This window comes from Equus caballus, chromosome 10, assembly GCF_041296265.1.
Source record: "Equus caballus isolate H_3958 breed thoroughbred chromosome 10, TB-T2T, whole genome shotgun sequence".
Lineage (NCBI taxonomy): Eukaryota > Metazoa > Chordata > Mammalia > Perissodactyla > Equidae > Equus > Equus caballus.
The window spans coordinates 22,083,560-22,098,193 of NC_091693.1; the positions used below are offsets into that span (position 1 = coordinate 22,083,560).

The 14,634-nt window shown below is 38.8% G+C and overlaps 1 protein-coding gene across 1 annotated transcript; it reads right to left on the reverse strand.

The window, feature by feature from the left end:
- Positions 1–219: 219 nt before the first annotated feature.
- On the reverse strand, positions 220–4,441 carry LOC102150593 (zinc finger protein 84). Its single transcript, XM_070224904.1, is given in 2 exon segments — positions 220–1,996; positions 4,282–4,441. Coding segments are annotated over 2 exon segments (1,650 nt in total). The 5' UTR covers positions 4,304–4,441; the 3' UTR covers positions 220–368.
- Between the last annotated feature and the right edge of the window lie 10,193 nt (positions 4,442–14,634).

Consider the following 14,634-nt stretch of genomic DNA (forward strand, 5'->3'; position numbering starts at 1 on the left):
TTCTTGCCTTTGCTGCAACAATGGGGTCCCTCTGCTGAATGAATGCCCCAACATATAACAAATATGATTTGAAAAAGAATGATTTTCCACTTGCACTGCATCCACAGTGCCTCCTAAATGCACTGCCTCTGACTTTCAAATGAAGTCTTTTGACAATCACTGCATTTATAATGTTTCTCTTGCGGGGAGATCCCTATGGTATAATGAGGGGATGTCTTCACGTGGAAGGCTTACAACTTTCATTGCATCTGGAAGGTTTCTTTCCTGTGGGAGTTCCAGAAGGGTGCACTATAATCATAGCATTTCTATTCTGTATGAGTTCTCTGAGTAGATATGACTAGTAAAAAAAGCTTTCTCAATTCCCACAGTCATTGCATAGCAGAGCTTCTTCTATGCTGAGTTTGCTGATGATTTATAAGAGCTGACTTCCGAAAGAAGGCTTTTTGACATTCATTGCATCCATAGGGCCTCTCTTCTGTGTCAGTTCCCCGGCGACCAATGAGAGTTGACAAAGTAGCAAATGCTTTCTTACAATCGTAGCATTCATACGGTTTCTCTCCTGTATGAACTTTTTGATGTACACTGAGATGGGATTTGGCTGTGAAAGCTTTATCACATACACTACATTTGAAAGGCTTCTCACCCATATGTGTTCTCTGATGTATAATGAGAGTTGACTTACAGGACAAAACCTTCCCACATTCACTGCACTCATGAGATTTCACTCTTGTGTGACAACTTTGCAGATGGTTAGTGAGACCTGACTTCCAGATGAAAGCTTGTTGGCATTCATTGCATCCATAAGGTCTCTCTCCCACATGAGTTCGCTGATGAATCATGAGATGTGCCTTGGTGGAGAAGGCTTTCTCACAATCCCAGCATTCATAGGGTTTCTCTCCTGAGTGAATTCTCTGATGCACAATGAGATGTGCCTTTGATGTGAAGGCTTTATCACATACACTGCATTTGAAGGGTTTCTCACCTGTATGGGTTCTCTGATCGATGGTGAGAGTTGACTTATAGGACAAAACCTTCCCACATTCACTGCATTCATGAGATTTCCCTACTGCATGATGAGTTTTCTTATGATTAGTGAGATCTGACTTCTGGATAAAAGCTTGTGGACATTCACTGCATCCATATGGTCTCTCTCCTGTGTGAATTCGCTGATGAATCATGAGCTGAGCCTTTTTCGAGAAGGCTCTCTCACAATGTGAGCATTCATAAGGCTTCTCTCCCATGTGAATTCTCTGATGTACCATGAGATGTGTCCTAACCATGAAGGCTTTGTCACATACACTGCATCTGAAAGGTCTCACTCTTGAATGAGTTCTCTGATGTAAAACGAGTTTTTACTTCCAGGGGAAAGCTTTTGCACATTTACTGCATCCATAGCATTCTCCTTCCCTATGATGAGTTTTCTGATGATAGATGAGTGCTGACTTTGTCAGGAAGGCTTTTTGACACTGATTCCATCCATGTGGTCCCTCTCCTGTGTGAACTCGCTGATGAACCATGAGCTGAGCCTTTTTTGAGAAGGCTCTCTCACAATCTGAGCATCCATATGGTTTCTCTCCTGTGTGAGTTCTCTGATGTACAGTGAGATGCGTCCTAACCATGAAAGCTGTCTCACATACACTGCATCTGAAAGGTCTCTCTCCTGAATGAGTTCTCTGATGTAAAATGAGTTTTGATTTCCAAGGAAAACCTTTCCCACATTTACTGCATCCACAGGATGTCCCTTCTTTATGATGAGTTTTCTGATGACAGATGAGTGCTGACTTTGTAATGAAGACCTTTTGACACTGATTGCATTCAAATGGTCTCTCTCCTGTGCAAGTTTGTGGATGAGTAATTAGCTTTAACTTACTGGGAAAGGCTCTCCTACAATCACAGCATTCATGGGATTTCTTTCCTGCGTGAGTTCTCTGAGGCATGGTCATGAGTGGTTTATAAGCCTTCACTGTACATTCCTTGCATCCATATGGTTTCCTGCCTAAAGGAGTTGAGTCATAGTTAGTGAGCTCTGATTCTGGATGAAAGCCAGTGTACCCACAACAGAATGAGCAAGATAACAAGGAGAGGCCCAAAAAAAGTTCTTGTTTTTTCATTTACTATAAAAAACATTAGTGAGACAACCAGTAACGTTTGAGTAAGCTCTGTAGATTAGATAATAATTCTGTATGAACAGCAATATTCTGATTTTGATAACTGTATTCTGGCTATTTTAAAAAATGACATTTCTAGGAAATACACATATTTGTAGTTAGGGATAAAGAGTTCAGAAAAACAATATAACCTCTGTGTGTGTGTGTGTGTGTGTGTGTGTGTGCAATGACAGACAGACAATGACAAAGCAAATTTGGTAAAATATTACCACTTAGGGAAATTTGTAAAAAGAATGTGCAACAAATTTGTGTATAATTTTGAGATTGCTCATTAAGTCTAAACTATTTAGAAATAAACACTTTCAAAGGAAGAAAAACAAAAAATAAAAGAAGACATTTATGTAAAGGTATGCAGGAGCATTACGCATGGTGGCCTGACTGCAGAATGGATAAATTGTAGTATATTCACATAGTGGCATCCCAAGCAATACTCCAGAACTCTTGGTCTAGTTGCTGGTTACACAGAATGTTGATTGTAAAAATTAACTGAGCTCTACACTTATATTTGTATACTTTTCTCTGTGTGTTGTACTTCAAAAAAATTTACATAAAGAAGTAAAGAAAATTTTAGGCAGGAGTCAGGAAATGCTCACATGCAGGAGGATCCTGGAAGGAATCTGGATATTATGCTAATAGTAACTGGATGGAATTCAGGATGTAACAGTGGATGACAGATGACATGTCCTGATTTTTACTTTAAAAATGTCATCCTGTAAAGAAGATGTGGTACATATATACAACGGAATACTACTCAGCTGCAAAACAGAACAAAATCATTCCATTTGCAATAACATGGATGGACCTTGAGAGAATTATGTTAAGTGAAATAAGCCAGCAAGAGAAAGATAATCTGTGTATGACTCCACTCATATGAGGAATTTAAAATTATGGAATAAGAACAGTTTAGTGGATACCAGGGGAAAGGTGGGGTGGATACTCTGGGCACAAAGGGTGAAGTGGTGCACCTACAACATACTAACAAACATTAATGTACAATTGAAATTTCACAAGATTGTAACCTATCAATAACTCAATAAAAAAAAGTCATCCTGTGTGTATGCGCATCAGTTATCACACGGACAAAGATTTAAATATTGTGACATAAATACTATCTTTAGGCTTACGGACTGTGGTTGTGAAAACTGGTAAAGATCTGTATGTCATACAGCAGTTTTCAGATTATACTTTAGATCTTTCCCTCCATCCTCCAACTCAGAAGACTGTTCTTTCTATATGATGCTTTCATTATCTTCCACACCTGTTTTCTTCTACCCAGGTAACGACTGAAACCTGAGGTCTTTAAAAATCCATATGTTTTGAAGTTTATTTTTATGTTCATGAATTTTGAGGTAAGGGGTTGGAAACAGTGACTTCCATTATGTGCTTTTTATAAATAAATAAAAACAGTAAAATAAGACAAAAAATTCCAGCTGTTATGTGGAGAATAGAGAGAAACAAGAGGAAGAAGTGAGAGTACTTTCATGAAAATTATAAAAATTTTGGCAAGAGATAATGGACATTGAGGCTTGGGTGAAAACAATAGTTACAGAGAGGAGTGGAGGACCTCAGGATATCATAAGGAGAAAGTAAAGACTAGACTTGCTCACGGGTTGGATTTGTGGTGTGAACGAAAAGAGGAACCAAGAGTGATATGAGGTTTGAGGGAGCTATTAGATCTCCAAGTGTAGAAATGAAATATGTGGGGATAAGGGAAGCTCTGGCCTGTAGACAGAAGTTTGGGAGTTGCCAGTATATTAATTGTATTGTTAAGGCCATGAAATTGAATGAAATCACACAAGAAACAAATGACAGAAATAGGCAAGGATGATGCTTTATGGTCTCCAACTCTAAAGACTTTAGAAGATGCCCAGAGAATGGAGAAAATCCATCTAGGAGGCACAAACAATGACTTCCAAGGAAAATGCCAACTTAAGTCTTAAATATCATGGGGAAGTGGGTTAGAATGAAGGATCCTCAGCTTCTCACCTAAAGATAAGCATAGTTATCATCTCTTACTGATTCTTTATTCACTAACTAATTCTTGATGTAACAATGACCTTCTTAAAGCTCTAATATCATATTTAGAGAACATCACTGTGGTCAACATTCCCACCTTCTGGCTTGTTTTGGTACATTCTCACATGGTCCACAGAAGTCCACCTGAAATATAGAAACTGGACAGTGGGTCAAATATCCTTACCCCAGGATAAAAGGTGCTGCTGTATTAACTGGAAGAATTGCTGCATTATTTGATCAGGTAAAAGGGTTGAAAACAAGAGATGTGGGGAAAACAAGAAGTGATACAGCCAAAGAGGAAGTAGAAGAAAAGGAGGAAGTCCGGATGCTGCTGCGAAGAAAACAACATTCTACCGAACACTGAATCAATCCAAAAGAAAGAAAAAGAGGTGTATCCTCATTGAAACACCAAGCAAAAGAGATCCTCACCAATATTTAGGTATTTGTAATGATTTTCAAAGTTTTAGCCTTGTTAAACAAATTTGGAAGTGGTCACCCCTACATGGTCAACTATTTTACTTTCAAGGTCTCCCATCTCAATGGCTCACAGTTACTCACTCACCTGAACATTGACATTGCATTTCATCTTCTATTAACCATATCTCTTCTCCATGCTCAAAATTAAGGGTATCTGGTTTGGTAGCTTGATAGCCTGTTTACAGGAAATGACAAAGACTTGGACACTTATAATTAGACTTGGTGAAGGATGTCAGGAAGGGCACAAAATGTTTCAGGAACTGACAAGCTTTCACCTTGGCAGATTCACCTTGTGCTCTCACTATCGAAGGTGAAAGCACATTAAGTTCTATCTGGGAACAGAAGAGGGACTAAGAATCTATTGCCTATCAACTCAAGTCCAGTATCTTGAAGCTCTTTGAAAGCCAGGACAAATGAAAAAGGAAACACTATTGGCTGTGCACACTCTGAATGACACACGGCAATCATTTTTAACTAGCTGTAATTCTCCAACATCACATCCTGGTACAGGTTCTTCTGAGCTGAACCTAGTAGCTGCCACTCCTCCCAGGTGAAGTCCATAGATACATCCTCAGATGAGATTAATCCCTACAATAACACATTTTCTTCAATTTGTGGTGATCATTACTAATGTGAAAAAGACTTAAAAGTTTATGCTCTGGTTGTTTTCACCATAAGCTACAAACGTTATATCTCTGTGTAATAGTTTTCATTATTCATTATGGAAAGAGGTAAAATCTATCTTACAAGTGAACACTTAATTCTCAATGAATCCAATAAATTAGAAGTTTTTGAAAGGCATATTCATTAAATCCTACAGGTAAAATATCCCTAAAATATTAATTTCTCAAAAACATTTTAAACATCTATTTAAAAGGTAGAGAACTAAGTGCTAATGTATAAACACAGCGAACATCTTCACAGAGCTTTTATCTTGAGCATGTTTCAACAGAAAGAACAAACTATAGAATCAGACATGAAATGACTACACATGCAGGAATTATCAGCACAGAATATTAATAAGAACGTTTAACATATTGAAAAATAAGATATCTAAAACATAGGGAAGGAATAAGATATTATTAAAATGACCATTTAGATGTATATGAACCAGCAGAAAGTTTAGAAACAAAGTACAGTCAATTCTCATTATTCACAGATTTCTTGTTTGTGAATTCACCTACCTGCTAAAATTTCTTTGTAACCCCAAAATCAATAATCATAGCACTTTCATGATCATTTTCAGTCATGCACAGAATAATTTAAGGAGCAAATAGTTTGAGTTGTCCAATGTGTATGTTCCCAGCTGAGTTTGAACAAAATGACATTCTGCATTCTCGTTTGAGTTCTCCTAGACTGTGTTCTTTTTGTGGTTTACTTAGTGCCACGTATTTTTTCACATTTTTATGCTTTTTGTTGGTGATTTTGCTACTTAAAATGGTCTCGAAGCACAGTGCTCAAGTGTTGTCTAGTGTTCTTAAGCGCAAGAAGGCAGTGATGTTGCTTATATGGTATCTGACAAATATTAATGCACAACTGAAACTTCACAATGTTATAAACTATTATGACCACAATTTTAAAAAAAGGAGTAGTGAGATCAGGAATGATCCAAGAGAATGCCCATACTAGGAAGACCTAATCTGGTGAGCAAATAAAATGCTCCAGATGAGGTGGGCAGGTATGGGCTATGACTGAATTGCAATCTAAAGTGGTTAAGAGCACAGACTTTAGGGTCAAACCTTTGTGGATTTGAATCTGAAGTCTGCCACCTTACTGTGTGACCTTGGGTACATCACATAACTTCTGTAAGCCTCACTTTCCTCATTTTAAAATAAAGATAATAATCCTACTCTAATTAAAAAAAAAAAAGGCAGTGATGTGCCTTACAGAAAAAACATATGTATTAGACAAGCTTTGTTCAGGCATGAGTTACAGTGCTGTTGGTCATGAGTTCAATGTTAATAAATCAATGGTATATATTAAATAAGGTGTCTTTAAACAGAAACACACATAAAACTATGTTATGCATTGATTGATGAAAATATTGTAACCAGGAGATCCCAGGAACCTAGCCCGTACTTCTCCTAGGAGCAATGGTTCAATACTTTCTAATTCAGTGTTCATAGTGACTTCATGGAATGTAAGTACTGTGAATAACAAGAATGGGTTGTATACAGTAACTAAAATTAGAGACCCAACTGACAAATTAATAGCTGTATAGATACAGCTGAAGAATTCACATACTGGAATAGAGATCTTCAAAAATCCCAAAGAATGCAAAGAGATAGACTATATGAAGCAGCGGGTAAGAAATACAGAAGTGAGTTCTAAAATTTATATGGATGGGGGCCACCCCATGGCCGAGTGGTTAAGTTCATGCACTCCGCTTTGGTAGCCCAGGGTTTTGCCCGGTTCGGATGCTGGGCATGGACATGGCAGCACTCATCAAGCCATGCTGAGGCGGCATCCCACATAGCAGAACCAGAGGGACCTACAACTAGAATATACAACTATGTACTGGGGGACTGTGGAGAGAAGAAGAAGAAAAAAAGAAGATTAGCAACAGATGTTAGCTCAGGTGCCAATCTTCAAAAATATTTTTTTTAATTTATATAGATGTACAAAAGACTTGGAAAAGCCAAGGCAACCTTGAAGAAGAAAAAAAACTGGAAGACATAACCCTACCGGAGTTTACAGACTTACTACGTAAAAACCCACTTTAAGTAAGACAGTGTCATATTATTAGTACAAGGATGGTAAATACAACAATGGAACAAAATACACAGATCCCAGAAAAGGACTCAGTATACATAACCACCTATTTTACAAGATGCCAATATAATTCAGTGGGGAAAAAGGATGGCGTTTTCAACAAACTGTACTAGTTCAATTGGATAACCGGGGGGGAAAGAGGGAGCTTTCACCAGCTGCCTCACATTCAGAAAAGTAAATTCAAAATGAATCATAGGCCTAAATATAAACAGTAAAATATTAAACTTTCTAGGGAGAAAACTTACAAGACTACATTGATTATCAAGGGATATGCAAAGACTTCATAAACAAGATGCAAAAAGCACTAACTAGAAAGGAAAATAGCGACAAACTGGGTTAGTATTGGGCATGACAGATCTTTACAAATTCTCACAACCATGTCCACTTTAAAAACATCATTCTGTGTGTGCTTGTCAGCTATCATACTGATAAGTCTTATGTAATATAAACACAGTCTACCAGTGGTTATAGGTAAAGCTACCACTTTAATTGCTTGAATTAGAACTAGATAAAGGTGTAAAATCAGTGATCAATTCTCACTTTATGAAGCTGGGGGGAAAAACAGTAAATTGAACCTAAAGTAGAGGAAAAAGACTAAAAATGCTATAAGTAAATCAATAGTGAACTGAAAAACAAAAGAGAAAACTGAAAAGATTACTAAAATTGGTAATCCATAGCAAGACTGATTAAGAAAAAAAGAGAGACGACAAATTAAAACGAAGTGATGAAAAATTAATCAACACTACAAATCCTAGTCATTAAAAAGGACAATATGATATCTACTCTTTTTTTTTTTTTTTTTTGAGGAAGATTAGCTCTGAGCTAACATCTGCCGCCAATCCTCCTCTTTTTTGCAAAGGAAGACTGGCCCTGAGCTAGCATCCATGCCCATCTTCCTCTGCTTTATATGTGGGATGCCTGCCATAGCACGGCTTGCCAAGTGGAGCCATGTCCGTACCCAGGATCTGAACCAGTGAGCCCCAGGCAGCTGAAGCACAATGTGCGAACTTAACCACTACGCCACCAGGCCGGCCCCCCGCACCTTTATTTTGATTTATTTATTCTTTTAATTTTTTTTAATTGAGGTAACACTGGTTTATAACATTATGTAAATTTCCAGTGTACATAATTATATTTTGATTTCGGTATAGAATCACACCTTTAAAGTGATGAAAGAAAAGCACTGCCAACCCAGAACCCAGAATATCACCAGGGGAAATATTATTTAAAAATAAGTGTGAAATAAAGACATTCTTAAATAAATAAAATCTGAGAGAATTCACTGCCAAAAGACCTGCACAGAAGAAATGTTAAAGCATGTTTCAGCCTAAAGGAAAATGACACTAATGGAAAACTCAGGTCAACAGAAAGAAATGAACAACACTAGAGATGATAAATAATGGGATATTTATAAGACTATGTTTTTATTCTTCTCATTTTCCTTAAGAGACAAATTGTTCAGAACAGAGCTTGGTAAGCCCAGCCTACTGACTATTTTTGTAAATTAAGTTTTATTGGGACATAGCCACAGCCATTTGTTTACATGTCTGTGGATGCTTTCACTATAGAACTGAGCACTAAACAGTTGTGATGGAGACTGCAATTGGCTTGCCAAGCTGAATATATTTACTATCTGGCCCTTTATTGCTTTAGAACAAAATAAATAACACTGTAAAGTGAGCTTATAACAATAAAAACTAAAATGTAGGACAACAATAGCTCAAAGTACAGGGAGTGAACCTAAATGGAATTATACTGCCATAAGGTTATTAAATTTTTTGAAGTGCGAAATGGAATGTGTCAATTAGAAGTGTGAAGGGGGAGGGGCTGGCCCCGTGGCCGAGTGGTTAAGTCCGTGCGCTCCGCTGCAGGCGGCCCAGTGTTTCGTTGGTTCGAATCCTGGGCACGGACATGGCACTGCTCATCAAACCACGCTGAGGCAGCATCCCACATGCTACAACTAGAAGGACCCACAACGAAGAATATACAACTATGTACTAGGGGGCTTTGGGGAGAAAAAGGAAAAAATAAAAAAAAATCTTAAAAAAAAAAAAAAGAAGTGTGAAGGGGGAAAGGTAAGGTGTCACGTGTGAAATGAGTAGTGTAAAATGGCACAATATCAATTTAAAGTCAACCTTGATAAATTAAAGATGCCATATGGTTAGCCCTAGAGCAACCACCAAAACAATAATAAAATCAATAATAAATAATAAAAACAAGGGACATTATTCTACCCAGTACAGTCTGACCTTGTGGCACCAAAATTCACGACCACTCCATGTGCAAAACACACTTTTTCATTCCGATTGAGAATGAGACAAAGATGTTCACTCTCATACTAGAGGAGCTCACCAGTGCAATAAAACAAAAATAATAGGGTTAAAGATAAGAAAAGAAGTAATATTGTTATTTGCAGACAACATAATCATGTATAAAGAAAACCCTAGAAAGCCTACAGAAAACTACTCTTTATAAAATTAAAATGATACCAGTTACTATAGCAAAAAAACTCCTAAAATATTCAAGAATAAATCTAATAAAAAACGTGCAAGATTGCTACAACGCAAACTACAATTCATTGCTGAAAAAAAGAATATCCAAATAAAAGGAAAGTTATACCATGTTCATAGACTGAAAGACTGTACACTGTTTAACTGTTCTACCTAAATAGCTTTATTGCAATCACTATCAAAATTACAGAAGGCACTTTTAAAACAAGCTGATTCTCACATTTATATGGACAAGCAAAGGATACACAAAAGCCAAAACAATATTGAAATAGAAAGAAGTTGTTGCAACACTTGATTATCTGATTTCAAGGCTTACTTGAAAACTAGAAGAAGCAAGACAAGTGCAGTACTGATGTAAGGAGAGACACACAGGTAAATGGAAGAGATAAGTGTGTCCAAAACTAGATCCACACTAATATACGCAATTGATCTTTAGATCAAAATGACAAGTGAGTCCACCAGGTAAAATCTTTTTAATGTTGCTGGAACAACAACATATCCATATAGGAAAACAGAAACTGTGATCCCTATCTCACTCCATATACTTAAGTGACAGGAAAAGAATTATTTCCTCTGAGAAGCTGGTCTGATTTCTCCTTATGAACAATACCTATCATATAACTTCTAGTGTTTCTTATGCTATTATTTACATTATAAATCTAAAGATGACCCCTTAAGATTCCTGCTCCTTAAATGTTCAATCAAATATTAATTTAGGTACTGCTGTGAAGGGAGTTTGGAGATGTAATTAAGATTACTAGTCACCTGACTGTAAGAGAGGGAGATTAACCTGAATTATTTGGGTGGGCCCAATGTAATCACATAAGCAGTTAAAAGCACAAGAGGAAGGCAGAAAACTCAATCAGAGTGATGTGTCAGAAAGAGAAGTTGGAGAGATCTGAAGCATGAGGGGAAATCAATCAGTTGCTGGAGGGGTACCACCTGGAAAGCATCAGAAAGCATGTAGGCAGTCTCTAGGAATAAAGATCGACTCTCCCTGACATCCAGTGAAGAAACAGGGATCTCAGGCTCACAGTCGCAAGGAAAGGATTCTACCAACAACCTGCTTAAGCTTGGAAACAGATACTCCCAGAGCCTTCCACTAAGAGCCCCACTGGCCCACACCTTGACTTCAGTCTAATGAAAAGTAGAGCAGAGAAACCAGCCGAGCCAACCCAGACTTCTGACTTAAAGAACTGTGAAATAATAAATTTGCCTTGTTTAAAACTGCTAAAAGCTGTTTGGGCACCAACAGAAAACCAACACATTACTGATACCGGAAACATTAGAAACAATTTGTAATTCAGCTTAATTACACCATACATTGCTACATATTTATTCACCAGCATTCCTTTATATGGACCCGATGGCCTACATTTTCCCATTCAAATGATTTTAAAGTTTATTTTCCCTCAAATTCTGAACTTAGGAAAGTGTACATTTCCATTTAATACTTATTTTTATAATCCTTTGCAGATTCACAAGGATGAAAGGCAAAACGGAGAAACAAACAGAAACCCCCAGGGCCTTGGTCATTTTCTTCTGTTCTTAGTTAACGGCCAGTGATTTTAGGGTCTGGTCTGGTCTGTTGTCCTTTCTGGTTCTGAACATGACAAGAGATCTCTGATCAAGGGTAAAGGAGACATTTCAGAGAGGGGCCTAGCTTTTAGAATTTGGGCGATTACTCAACTCTTCTCTTGTGATGGAGGATGAATTCTTAAAAGCATAAGGCTGGGGTTGGAAAAAGGAGCCCTCAGAGATCAGACTAATCAGCCTACACACCACCTAGGAATTTCTAGTCCTCACTGCCACCGCTAAACATAGATAGAGAAAGCCAGTGGGAATCTGGAGTAACTGCTCCCCTGGACAAGATCAGCACCAGGCAACTTGTGGTGGTGTGCCTGACTCTGGACTTCTCTGAGGTCTGGCAGGTTCTAGTATCTAGAGACCCAAGTTCTAGACTGGAAATCAAGACAAAGTGGGTAGAATCTGTAAATCTTTACAGCAGTGTGGTAGGTTCTAAAGTGTGTAAATCAGATTTCTTTCTGCCTAAATCATCTTCCCATTCACAACGATACTGTTTAAAAGTTGCTCACTTATTCCTCAAGGCACTACATGGCAGACTGTTCTGTAAGCTTTCTGTTCATGGTAACAGGGCTGGGAAGAGGCCAGGACTGGACACCCCATAGGACACACAGGACACACTCAAATTCCCGTCCCAGGCCCCCAACACAGATCCGTCTGGCCCCCTAGAGCAGGAGGAATGAGAGCAAACACATCCCATGCAACGAAGGAGTTCCCTGGAGCCATTTTCCATCTGGGCCACACAGCAGGACAGACCCACCAAGATCCAACCAGGTCCCAGCTGAGCCACTGGATGGGCTTGGAACTGAACCACACAAGGCCAATTCCTTCTCATGCTGCTTACAGAAGCCCCAGCAGCGTTTGGTTGGGGTTCTAGCAGGTACCCTCTTCGACCACCGCTTGCACTCAGGTAGAATTCACTCACGTGGAGAAAAACGGCTGAAGGTAAATGAACTGCGTATCCCAGAAATCCCCGCGGTAGCCACACAGCGAAGATGCACCAGCCCCTAACCAGGAAGATAATGTACCCGAAACTGTCCCTCCCAGAAACTTCAGTGGCCCAGCACAGGTGCCTGTTCCCAGAAAAAGCACAGAAGAACTAGCCACAGGCTGAACTATATTCCTCAAATTCAGTTGTGCTTGGTTCTCCTCATGGGACCTGGTCCTCACTGATAGCGATTGCTTCCTTCTGGCCCCTTCCTGGGAAGCTGAACATCCTGGGAATAGGGGCTCTAGCACCTAGAGTGGGCCTTATTTGCCCTTTTGTTCTTGTGGAGGGAACCCCACGGTAAATTATAAGTTTTATAATCCACCTGGCACAACCTTCCTGAGCATATAGAATATCTATAACAGCTGTTTTTAACATCATTTTCTGCCACTTCTCTAACCTGTGCCACTTCTGGGTCTCTATCGATTTTCTTCACGTTTATAGGTCCTATTTTCCTGCTTCTTTGCATACCTGGTAGGTTTTGATTAGATGCCAGATGTGAATTTTACATTACTGGCTGATGGATTGCTTTCTAATCCTTTACTATTGGGCTTTGTTATAGGAAACAGTTAAATTACTTGGAAACAGTTTGGTCCTTTAGGGGCTTGCATTTATACTTTGTTAGAAGGGTTCAGAGCAGCCTTTAGTCTAGATCCAAAGAGCCACCCACTGAGGCAAGACTCTTCTGAACTTCCACTGTGATTCTCCAAATGTTAGGAGGCATTCCCATTCCAGCCGGTGGAAATAAATTATTCCCAACCTTGGGCAACCTCCAAGGATGGTTCTGCCTGTTCATTTCCAGTGATTCTTTCTGCAGCCTAGGGAGCTTCCTCACATATATGTGCTGATGACAACTTAAAAACTTGTGGGGGAACTCTCTAGAACTCTCTAACTCTCTCTGGGTGCAGATCTCGCCTCTCCTGTAATCTGCCCCACGAATCTGAGCCACCTTGAATTCTCCAAACTCTAAACTCTGTCTCCATTCAGGCAGACTGCTGGGATCTCTTTAGGTTCCTCCTCCCTACACTGCAGAACGGAAACTCCCTCCAAGCAGTAAGCTGGGGCAATCGTAAGGCTCACTTCATTTGTTGCCTTTCTCCCAGAGATAGCTGTCCTGAGCTCCCATCACCCAATATCTTGAAAAGTCCATTCACGTATTCCATTCTCTTTAGTTATTTAAGATGGGAGGGTATACAAATCAAACATTTATTGTTAAGGAAAAGGAGGTTATTGGGATTGGATGTGAAAAACACGGGTCAGTATTTAGGTGCCTCATGGTATATGCAGATATGTTAATTTACACAATTTTAGAATAGATACAAAGATGTTTGGCAGCATTTCCCGCAGCATAAATCTCATGTTCCTTTAGGACATTTAAGAGTTATTTTCCAGTGCTGATAATTTGATTTATACATTTCAAGAGCATTCCATGGTATTCATATCTAACAATCACAGCATAAGATTCAGACTATAGAAAAAAATGTTAGTTAGATCATAATTACCATGAATACTTCTCTGGGAACAAACTTTTTCAAATTTATTTAATGGCGAGGTAGGAACTTATTGCAGTGTAAATTCTCTGAAATCTAATGTTTTTTGGTAGGCAGAATAATGGCCTCCTAAAGATGTCCATGTCCTGTTCCCAGAACCTGTAAATATGTTACATTACATGGTAAAGGCGAATTAAGGTAAGAAGATGGAATTTAGTATTTCAGGACCATATAAGTTGTTTCTAGAGTTTTACAGGTTCACAGCGAGGAAATGTGCCTCTGGAATTGTCCACAGGATGGATAGTACCCAGAGCCTCATCAATACTCGATTTAGACGATGAGATTTGGCACTTTAGAGCTGATAAATTTTAGGTGAGATTTTGGACTTTGAGTTAGTGCTGTGATGGGTTGAAACGTTTGGAGATGTTAGGATAGGGTAAATGCATATTGTATGCGGGATGGACATGAATCATTGGGTACCAAAGCGTGGTCTGTAGTAGGCAGAATAATGGCCTCCCAAAGATGTCCACATCCTAATCTCCAGGACCTGTGAATATGTTAGATTATAAGGCAAAGGGGACTCAAAGTAGCAGAGTTAAAGATGCTAATTAGCTGACTTTAAGTGGGGA